This window comes from Euprymna scolopes, chromosome 32 (genome assembly GCF_053919585.1).
Source record: "Euprymna scolopes isolate OS-2025 chromosome 32, ASM5391958v1, whole genome shotgun sequence".
Lineage (NCBI taxonomy): Eukaryota > Metazoa > Mollusca > Cephalopoda > Sepiida > Sepiolidae > Euprymna > Euprymna scolopes.
This window is the reverse complement of record NC_136513.1, coordinates 19,478,758-19,490,800: the sequence shown is the minus strand read 5'-3', so window position 1 is coordinate 19,490,800 and position 12,043 is coordinate 19,478,758. Positions and strand designations below refer to the sequence as shown.

At 35.2% G+C, this 12,043-nt stretch overlaps 1 protein-coding gene across 1 annotated transcript in view; it reads right to left on the bottom strand.

Annotated features, from left to right (window-relative positions):
- The window catches only part of LOC145256232 (3'(2'),5'-bisphosphate nucleotidase 1-like), a 49,427-nt gene that overhangs the window by 17,891 nt on the left and 19,493 nt on the right, over positions 1-12,043 (bottom strand). Inside the window, exons 2-3 of the mRNA XM_080114876.1 lie at positions 4,918-5,019; positions 404-511 (exon numbers count right to left, since the gene is read on the bottom strand). Of these exons, the coding sequence (XP_079971002.1) occupies positions 404-511; positions 4,918-5,019 (210 nt within the window). The remainder of the gene's footprint in view (positions 1-403; positions 512-4,917; positions 5,020-12,043) is intronic.

Below are 12,043 nucleotides of genomic sequence, written 5' to 3'. Positions count from 1 at the left end.
ATCAATTTTAAATTATCAGTAAAACTAAAATCTATAAATCACAACTCAAAAGTGCATTTTTATGTGTACAAAAAATATGTGCAAAATTAAAAAAAAAAAATTGTAATTAAAAAAAATCTGTATAGTTGAATACTTAGAGATTTTAAAACAATCGGAATTGGAAATTGTATCATAATCAGAAATTTAGAACAGAATTAGCTATTGTACTGGAAGCAAGAAAAATATTGGAATTATCATCCTATTACTAATTTTGATAGGATGTTATTCAAAGCGCTAACTCTTAATTCTTCTAAGTAGTGACAAAAAAAAAAAAAAAAAAAAGAAAGAAAAAAATTTTCCTGAACTTTGTTTCTTAAAAAGCTGATTTTAAAGGCAACAAAACAAAAGGCGACTGTTAACTTACCTCATTTTCTTTAACATTTTTCAAATTATCAGGGCAATTTAAAGCAAGGACATCTTGAGAAAAATCCTTCTCTAAGAATTTTTGCATTTCAGAATCATATGACAAGTCCTGGGGAGGAAAATAATATGAATATGTATATACATACACATATAAATAAAAATGAGTAAGCACTTTAGTTCATACATGAAAAAAATAAAATTAAAAAATATGGGAAAACAGAGGAAACAATGTGTTTATCACTGGAACTTTATTACATGGTATACTTTTCTCAGGTGATAGCATATTAACCCTTCATCGCCAAATTGTTCTTTCAAGTCGCCTTTCAAAAATAAACAATATTTCTTACTCTTCTGGTTTGTCAACCCAACTGGTTTTCAAAGTAGAGGTCTATGCATGGTTCAACAAGTGAATGAGAGGATTGTTCATGCCCGTGTGTCAGTTGTATGCTAACTTCTGTCACGCGTGGGTTTCATGATAAAAAAAATTTATTTATTGCATGAAATAAATTCTGGCAATAAAGGGGTAAATGCAATAGCATATCTGCCACTAGATTTCTGTCATGTTATAAATTTTTCTCCAACAGCACTGGTTTCAATACTGAACTTGGAAACAATGTGCTCACCACTGGAACTTTGTTATATTGTATACTCTTCAACATTATCTTTGATACCAACCTCTTGATCTTATACCTTCAAGTGCTAAAACAAACGTAACAACTTCTATTAGACTCGTTTTTTCTATTTTCTTTGTTTATAGACAGTAACGCATGTAGGTTAAATGTGGTTAATGCATAAATACTCCTGTTCCAACATACACTTTTTATTTCTAACATTCAGGTTTTGCAAAGGAGTCCTTTTATGGCGATGATGAGATAAATCAAGACTATTTCTAGCACTCAATTCAAGTTCGGACTCTTCACGTCCACCACAATACATTTAGATATCAGCTACTCAAATTCTGCTAATTCCACCTATCTTTACCAATCCTCTTATAGTATTGTTCACCATCGAACTGACAATTTCATTAAAGCTTATCTTCGAGTGGCTTTAGTAAGTCTTTTTCATCTTGGGGAAGCTCCATGTCTTGACAAACTTCTGGGACTGACCTTCACTCCTGATCTGAAATGGAACACAGCCATCAAATCTGTTGCTAAGATTGCTGGAAAAATGGTTGGATCACTCTACTGCTCCAGTACGTATCTCACTACCGATGCAGTCCTCTATCTGTATAAAAGTCAGGTACACCCTAAAATGAAGTACTGTTGCCACATCTGGAGATACTTGGCATCTTATCCTGCCTTGGTACAGTTCAAAGTTGACTTCAAAACCTAGTAGGTGATGCCCTTTTCTTTTCCTTGCAACCCCTTTCCCACAGAAAAGATTTTGCGAGCCTGTCTCTGCTCTATCGTTATTTTCATGGCAAGTGTTTGACTAAACTCTAATCTATGTCCCCCCCTTTGCCAAATTTTCATGAATACTCATCTAGCTACAACCACTATATACAATTTTCCCCACTCTTTATCTGTGCCTAAATCTAAACGCAAATTCCATGAACAAAGTTTCTTTCCCAGAACTGCCCAACTGTGGAACACTGTTTCGTTGGCCTGCTTCCCAGTTGAATACAAAATAGTAGCCTTCAAGTCCAATGTAACAGTCATTAATGCTTATCCTCGAGTGGCCGTCGGGCCTTGATAAGTGACTTTCTTTATATATAACATGAAACATGTCTGGCTGAGAACAACTGAGTTTTCATTTTTTCTGATTTTATGAGTAATTCTCTATTTGTCAGGCATGTTGTATATTATATCACCAACAACAACCACTCCTGGCGACGATCGAGATCACCGATCGAAAGCGCTTGAGAAAATGACTAAAAAAACTATCAGTTCGTGCTCTGCAAATATAGTGAATTACCTGTAGAATCACAAAAAAATGAAAACTCGGTCGTGTTCAGATAACGACTTACTACTGAATTATATATACATACATCTATAAAAGTGAAATTGTGTGTGTGTGTGTGTGTGTGTGTGTGTGTGTGTCTGTGTGTACATTTCCCTACCAAACTACTCTGTCAATTTTTAGCCTACAGACTCGAGATTTGACATAAGGGGTATTGAGATTTGGAAAAATCTTTTTAATCAGTTTTTTGGCCAGAAATTTCGCTATTAAGGTATCAAAGTTCAATGATTTGACCTTTGAAAACTCTACCAAATTCCTCCACTAATTTTGAGTCTAAACACTTGAAATTTTAAATGTAGGTTACTTGGACATGGATCAAACTTTAATTCGATTTGAGCCCAAAACAATAAATGTTAAGGTAAAAATTAGGGTCAAAGTTAAAAAAAAAATTGACCTTTGCGGTCTCTAGCAAACTATTCGGCCAATTTTGGATCTAAACATTTGAAATTTTACATAAAGGGTATTCAAACATGCAGCAAGCTTTTTAATCAAATTATGAGCAAAAGTTTGGCTGCCAAGAGGTCAAAGGTGAAAGAGTTGACCTTTGCAAACTCTACCAAACTCCTCCCCCAATTTTGGATCAAAACACTTGAAATTTTAGATGTAGGTTACCTGGACAAGACAAACTTATATATATATATATATATATATATACATGCACATAAAGTTATGAACAGTACATAGAGCCCGAACAAAGCTAGCATATAACAAATGAAAATTCTGTGATAAATTGTGTATAATTACAACAAAACTTATTATTTGACAAAGGAGTACAGATAATTATTAAAGCCTTTTGCTTAATCCATAGATTTTTAATAAATGACTTATTTCATTAGAGGAAATGTTAGCAAAATAGATATGGGTAATTATCACTTTTGCTTATCAGCACATAGACTGAGAATTAAAATTAGGATAATCGTGTAAAAAGGATATCCAAAGCTGAAATAATGAAAATATTGGAACTGTTATAAAATCCAATGAATAGTGGTATATACCAGAATGAATTGCGGGTTTTTTTATTAGCATATTCTAGGCTGGGAAGTAAGATCCAGGGCATATATATTTGGTAATTCATCATTACCAAAGTGGTAGAATCCTTTGAAAAGTCCTTCAAATAATTTGATATCTGTGCAGGCAAAGTGTTGGAGTAAATTAACTGAAAAGCAGTATTTTGTGAAATTGTAGCCAATAAGTTAATCTTGCAATTAATTTATATATATATATATTTCTATGTGTAAGTTTATAAAAGTGAATTATATTATAAAATTAGATAAACTAAGAGTATTAGAGATTATCAAATGCTCTCATTTGCGTTTTATGATAAATGTAATCTAATTTTCTTTAAGTTGTATCTAGGTCATGGACCAATTTGACTGTATCCATTGAAGTTTAAGTTTTAAAATGGGGGAAGGGGGAAATAAGTGTACAAGAAAAAAAGAGTGGTAGTAGAAAAAAAGAGTGGTATAAAAAAAAAGTGTATAAACAAAAAAAAGTGTATAAACAAAAAAGAGTGGCATGAAAAAAAGTGTATAAACAAAAAAGAGTGGCATGAAAAAAAAAGTGGCATGAAAAAAAAAGTGGCATGAAAAAAAAAGTGGCATGAAAAAAAAAAAAAAGAGTGTCAGGAAAAAAAGAGTGGCATGAAAAAATAAGAGTGACAAAAAAAAAAAAAGAGTGTCAGGAAAAAAAAAAAGTGTCATGAAAAAAAGAGTGGCATGAAAAAATAAGAGTGACAAAAAAAAAAAAGAGGGATCATCACCTGAATTTTAATTTATGTGCTGATAAGCAAAATTCATAATAATGGGGTGAAAACGTAAAATAAAAATAAATAAAAACTGAAAATTAATAAACAAATAAACGTGTGACTTACAATTTTGTTCTGAATTTATTGGACGATTTTAGAAACAAAGTAAATCTCGTGATTTTGAAGATTTGAAGAAGGAAATGGTTCCTGAAAATTTCTTCCAGAATAACTTAACACAAAAGAAAATCAAAAAAAGAAATTAGAATTTGCTTTGCTTCTAAAATCGCCCCAGCAAGAAATTAGGACTAGCAAGAGGGGAGTGAAGGAATAAGGAAGAAAGAGCGGGAGAGAGGAAGAAAGAGCGGGAGAGAGGAAGAAAGAGCGGGAGAGAGGAAGAAAGAGCGGGAGAGAGAAAGAAAGAGCGGGAGAGAGAAAGAAAGAGCGGGAGAGAGAAAGAAAGAGCGGGAGAGAGAAAGAAAAAGCGGGAGAGAGAAAGAAAAAGCGGAAGAGAGAAAGAAAGAGCGGAAGAGAGAAAGAAAGAGCGGAAGAGAGAAAGAAAAAGAGTAGTGAGAGAGAAAGAAAAAGAGTAGTGAGAGAGAAAGAAAAAGAGTAGTGAGAGAGAAAGAAAAAGAGAAAAACAAGGAGATGAGATGGGGAAACGGAGAGGACAGAAATGATTACCACATAATGGCAAAAACATTGATATATTTGGTGCTGACCGTTTTTCATCACGTACTTTGAAGATTCTTACATTCAACAATTCAAAATAGAAGATAAAAACAAGAATAAATGAAGAATACAATTGTGCAAACCTCTTCTCCAACGATGCTGATTTTCGGAAAGTGCTGCTGAAGTGAACCAATAATGCAACGTTGAACCGAACGATCAGCTTCGGTCTGCAAATCATCGAAACCCTGGAAAATTATTTCCAAAAAATAATAATAAATAAAAAGAATAGAAATAGAAAAGTATCAAGAATTCAAGCTTAAAAAAGTTTACTTTTCAAATCAAATCACTAAAAATTATTAATTATTATCCTATATATAATAATTTGATTGCAGAAATTCCACTCCGGACCAAAGTACACTAGGTTTGCTCCAAAAGAGGCCACATACAAATTTATTATGTTTACTATTATATAACTTTTGAACGCCATCTTACACACATTTATCTGCTATATTAAAATCTTACGTTCCAACCTAGACTTGGTGGTTGTTTTTTGTTTTACGGCATATCAACCAGGTTATTTAATGCTGAATTCAGTGATTTTGAAGAAAATTTTAATATTTGTTTTTTTTTCACGTCAGTTTCTATTTAACCCATAGTTGAGACCCTAACAGGTACTACCACTTCGGGTCAGAGTGGACCTTGGAGCAATGGCAATTAAAGGGTGGACCCACACTCCCCAAAGCTCACAAGCGGGGGCCTCACCATCGGATATAATTTAAGGTCATATCCAGGACCCCAACCTAGAAGAAACATCATCACTATTGCAAAGATCTACAATGGAAGGAGCTGTTATTTTCCCTCTAAATAAAAACACTACTCTCGCTCCCAGTGAAGACCAAGTAAAAATATACAAAATATAAATATATTGTCCTAACACCCTTATTAACTGCATCATACATTGATAGACTTACAACTACCTTTACACTTCCCTATTCGAAAATGATTATTTCTCCCCACTGACATTCCAGGTATTCTCATTAGTTGTGTTAAGTTTTGAGACATTGTGTTGAACAAAGATGACGGCGTAGTTCAGATCAGTAACCAAGATGGCGGCCAAGAATTAAATGCGGTCCGTGGCGTAGTTAACCTGTTAAGTTCTGAGATATTGTGTCGAACAAAGATGGCGGCGTAGTTCAGATCAGTAACCAAGATGGCGGCCAAGAATTAAATGCGGTCCGTGACGTAGTAGACGGTGAACTGATTGAATCTAAAATTCAACAATTTTTATAATAATTTTGAAACGTTTTCATTGGTTGTTTAGCACAGCTGTTGGTTATAAAAATGATTGGCGAATCCATTCATCTCATACCCCCATTAGTAGTCAAAAACATTTTACACACCCCCTTTTTGATATAATGGAAAAATCCTTTCGGATTCAATTTTGGTTTCACTTGAGAAAAGGAAAGAAAAATAAATAAATAAATAAAAATAAATAAATGAACAAAGAAAAATAAACCAATAAAATAATTGTTTTTTTTGGGGTTTTTTTTTTCTTCTGGTTTTGGGGAAATTTATCTTTATTCTCATTGGTCAAAAAGAATTATTAATATATTGGTATAATGTGTGCAAAAAGAAGCCATTTTTGGGGGAGGGATACATATAAAAATAAACACTTTTCAAATATAAATAAACATACAAATAGAATACTGATATTCCAGGTATTCTCATTAGTTGAAAATATAAAAAATCTGTTATTCCGGTTACACATATTGATACTAAAAATAAACACTTCAAATCTTCACCAACATGGCCTCTACATCCATGCGAATCAATATTTTTCTGAATAGTAAACCAAATAAACATATTCTAGAACTGTGATAATCATAACTATACGTAGTTACATCCTCACATTTAACTACAAACACATTATCGCCGTACATTGTTTGAAAAAAAATATACTCTCCTATCGTCGCATTTTCACGAGGTTAAAGACAAATGTTTACATTACCTTACCATCAAGTATTCGTAATAAAACTTTAGAAATAAGTTACCTGATCTTCTTTCTTAACTGTTTACATCTCGTTTTAATATTTGGTTCAAGCATCCTAAACCATGAGATGACAAAATGAATGAATCTTAGTAAACAAGATGAAATTCCTTCTTTTTTTTTTTTAATGTCTAGTTTCAACGTTCTAAATTTGGAGGTGACAAAACGAACGAATCTTAGTAAACGAGACTAACTTTCTTTTTGTAATGTTTGTTTAGGGCGTCCTTCATTATGACATAATAAATTGAACAAAATCTTTACCACTCACAGGATGGGGTGTCTATTCCAAGAGCCGTTCTTAATATGGGGATGTTGTTCTTAATATGCGGGTAACCAGACGAGGTTGGTGGTGTCCGTTCCAAAACCCGTTTTTACCATGAGGAGCTTGGGGGTTGGGCGGCAGCAACAACAGTACTTCACTGCTTTCACGAAGGGGAGGCGATTGATTATACAGCATTTGGTGGTGGTGGTGGTGGGGGGGGGTTATAAATTTTTACCTTGGATCCACTGACACACTTTCCTTTAAAATGATAACTTTGATAGGTTTTCCACTATGCTGATTAAGAAAATCCGAGTTAAATTTAGCAGACAGAAGTAGTTTTCCCCATATAATGCCTGTATTATACACTTTATATCACTAGCCGCCAGATTAGTATGCACGCCCGAGAATCAAATCTATTTACTTACTTACTTGTACTTGAAACGACATTCACCCTGGAGGAGTTGAGTCGGCTTCATGAAGATGCACATCTCGTACCGCTGCGGCCCAAGCCCGGCGATTGGAGGCAAGATCCCGAGTGAGCAATAGCCAGTCACGTCTCCAACGAGACAGGCCATAGATGAGCGGGCCCGAAATAAGCTCAGCGTCGGCTTTGATAGTCCCGAGCCACGTTCTTAGCTGGCCACCGACATGTTTTTTCCAGCCGGGTAGAGGACGTGGGGAGATAGCCTCGTGGATAAAGACCCCTGCATCACAGCAAGAGACATGGCCGAACCATCGAAGGCGTCGGGCCTGCAGTAGATCAGTAATTGCCTGGAGATTGCAGTGATGCCGGACTTCTTTGTTGGCGACGAAATCCAAGGGACGGACATGGAGAATGCGGCAGAGATTGTAGTGGTCGAAAACTTCTACGCGTCGCAGATCCGCTTTCCGTATGGGCCAGGTCTCACATCCATACAAAAGTATTGAGCGGACGAGGGCCTGGTAGATTCGTATTTTTGTCCTCAGACGTATTTCAGGCCGTGACCAATCAAATCTATTTATATCCGACCGACACTGCCACTCCCTAACTTCTTTCTTGGTTCATAGTATTTGCACGTGGGGATCTTGACACCGACTATCAAAGTTAAATTTATGGCAAATATTTTGATCGTCACCCCCAATACCAAAATGGGGTGTCTATTCCGAAAGCCGTTCTTAACACGAGGAGGTTGGGGGTGTCTATTCCAAAAGCCGTTCTTAACATGAGGAGGTTGGATGTTGGGTAACAACAACAACCATACTTAAAATTTTTCTATGAGATGAGTGGGGCATGCTTCCACCAGGCAACGCCGGTTCGCAGGTCCTGCTAGTTAATAATATTTTGTAAAACAACCAAACATATGAAGTCATCTTATCAGATTTTCTGACCTCTCCCTCTTTATCCCCCACCACCTTATCCCTTTTTTTCTCTCTTCTCTTTATAAGCTAATAGATCAAAATTTGCTTTTAACATTTTTTTTTAGTTCACCCCAAACAAGAGCTACTCTGAATTGAGCCATATTCATAGGGGCATCCGAAGTGGGGAGTTGTGCAAATTGTTGCATGTTGATAAAGTCATGGAAATAGGAAGAGAATTTCAAAGACTAGCAAGAGCCTCTGGGTACAATGGTTAGGACAGCCGCCCAGTATGGGCACTGCTCGGACAGAAAGAAACTGCAACCAATTGTCTGTACAACTGCAAAGAAAGCTATGGCAATACATCAAACTCTTTATCTAAGAAACAGTGTGAATAGGGTTCTGAATTAGAACACCTCGCTCTGTAAGGATTACCATGATAGACAAATAGTACCTGATTGTCGTCAAACTACTCTCTGACAACCAGCAAAGAATAAACCAAAGTTAAATTCATGAATGCCTCAGAGGAGAGAGATGGATGGGGAGCTGTAAATACCAGGCAGGACACCATTTTATCACTTATCAAGACCAACATCTACTTGAGGATAAAGGTTAATGATATTTTCAGTTAAATCAATAAAACAGTACTATGAAAGGATTGAGTACTATGATTTATTCACAAGATAACTTGATAGATATTTGTTGACATGAGACTTGAAGACGGCCATGTTATAGTCTGTAGAGAAAGATTCCCACAGGTTCATTTTTTGTTTACTTTTATATCAATGTGTAAAAATGTTGTTGTATGTAGATGCTAACCTTTTCTTTTATCTGTGTGTAGTTCGATTTTTATCAAATAAGTCGGGTAAAAAGAGAAAGAAATGTGTGTGTGGGGGGTGCATGTGGTAAAAAGGTTTGAATGGCATGTGCAGATGTCGGATGTTAATTAAAGAGCATTCGAGTGTCGCATCCGATCGATTTTCTTCCAAGACTAAAAGAAGAGCAGAATTGTCAGCTGCAACGATGAAATTCCATTGGTCCACTCGAGGACAAAAGATTCATCTCGTCTTCCCTTAACAAATCAGCAGACACAGAGAGAGGAAAAAAAAAAGTCTGCATAAGAATTGAAATAAAAAAAATTAAAAAAAATCAATGGGAAATGCCAATTTCTTGCTTTCATTACCAGCAATGCAGAATTGGCAGCCAAGCGTTTGGCTGATTCAGATTTATAAAATGTCTAACTCCAATATAATATATAGATTGAAGTTTGTGTGTACTAAATATTGTTGATTTCAGAAAGTATTGTGAATTTTGTTACTGATACCATGGCTGTGATTTTGTGGGTAGAGGGGAGCATATTTTGATTTATGAGAGAACAGACAAGTCTTTAAACTTTTGTGAATTTAATGTTTTGTTTGTTTTTCATGAACAAAATTTAAAAAAAAAAAAAAAAAAAAAAATGAACATGGTTTCGGCTCACATTTTCAAATGTTGGACTCCCAAAGCAAAATATTTGCTGTAATTTCAATGCTTATTATACTGGTTCACACACAAAGTTGCTTGTGCCACCTGTTTATGCATGCACACAAAGTTGCTTGTGCCACCTGCTTACTGTGGACGTTCATAGTGAATTGTAGCCCTTTTGTTAAAACTGCAAAAGTATTTATCAAAGTAATCTACTTAATGTAGTGTCAGAATATATCTGGTTACTGCGGTTTATCTCCAATATTCTTATAGGAGTCAGCGACATATTTCCACTGTATGGACACCCGGTATGAATGGAAACTCCATTCTATCATTATACCATCTTTAGACAGAACAGATACTACCCTTGGATCATAACCAGAAGATCAAGAAGGTATATTTTAGTTTTACGTATGACCCAAAAGCAACATCATTTGTTTTTATTTTAATTTTATTTTTACATTGCGTCTTCGGCGATCGGGAGATCCTATTTATTAAAAAGTAGGATAGAAAGTGATAACGCACTACAAACATTAAATTAGTGTATCTATATACTAATTTAATGTTTGTAGTATGTTACAACCTTCTATCCTCCTTTTAATAAATAGGATCTCCCAGCCAAATAATTTATAATCTGGAAACAGTAACACAGGTACATAGGTATGTACATTAAAGGTACGTAGGTATTAATATATAGATTACATATGTATCTTATACCAAATGTTGAAGTACTCAACAGAGCCAACATAGAAGCCGTACTCACCATCACACAACTGCGATGGACTGGACATGTGGTCAGAATGGAAAACAACCACATCCCAAAAATCCCATTGCACGGAGAATTGGAAAATGGGTACAGAAATATTGGTGGGCAGAAACTCTGCTACAAGGATGTAATAAAGCGCCACCTAAAGACAATAAATATGAACACGAAAAATTGGGACCAACCCTTTTAACTACCAATGCACTACTTGTGGGGAAGGTTTTCACACCGAGCATGGAATGCTACAGCGCCATAGGATAAAGCACCGAGATCCTGACTAGTCATCTTTTTTTTTCTTTTTCTTTGAAGATTGTAACGCTGGGTATGGGGCAGCCAAACCAGTTGCCAACATTGCCCTGCTTTTTATTGAAACCAACCGAGAGCTCTTTTTAGTATCCTCGCTGTTCCCTTAAGTGCAACTGTCTGAATCTCTTTTGCACTTGGTTCACCAGGAATATTAGTTAGGTAGGACTTAAGGTTCTTCTTCATAAGCCCTGTAACCAGTGATGGGATTCAGCCGGTTCGCACCGGTTTGTGCGAACCGGTGCTTAAAATATTATTAGTTCGGTGAACCGGTTGTTAAAATTACGTAAACCCCTACATTATAGTAGATTCTTTATTCTTATTAACATTTTCTTAGAACCTGTTCTTAAAAAATTTTGAATCCTTCCACTGCCTGTAACACCTATAATAACTGGTATGATTGATATCTCCGCGATGAAGGACTGCGTGATAATGATGATGATGATGATGATATGCATATACCAAGGCTATGAATGATAAAATAGCTCTTAGTTTCACAAGCAGAGTAAAATTGCCGGTTTAAAACATCTATTTTTATGCTACCCCCACCTTTTTTTTTTTTCTATAAAAGCGACAAAGCTGGATGTTAACCTTGCCACAGAATTCATTGCTTTAAGGAAATCATTTTTTTTTTTTTTTTTTTTTGCATTTATTTTCATAGACGAACAATGGCAATCAGCTAAACTTTTATTTCCTTTGACTGTTCTGGCTTTCAACTGATGAATTCAGCGTTTTTTTTTTTTTTGTTGATTTTTTTTTAATCTGAGATTTCCATCTCTTAATTCCTTCCTCCTTCTCCCATGTCATTGTAGTTGTCTATCTTTTCAGGTGGAGCAGTTCCTCTTTTCGCATTGTTCTCTCCTCTTACAACTGGGATTTGTCTATTGAGTATCGGTTTATCAGAGAGCTTTTGTTTTATTGAATGAATAACAAACAAAAAGCGGAGTTGTGTGAATCTGCGTTTACACATTTTAAGCCTGATTATCGAAGAATTTCTAAAGAAACTGAAAGAAATGACAAGATGAAAAGGGTTATTAGTAAATTAATTTTAATAGAAACGGTAAAAAAAGAGAGATGGTTGTATAATAGTAAATA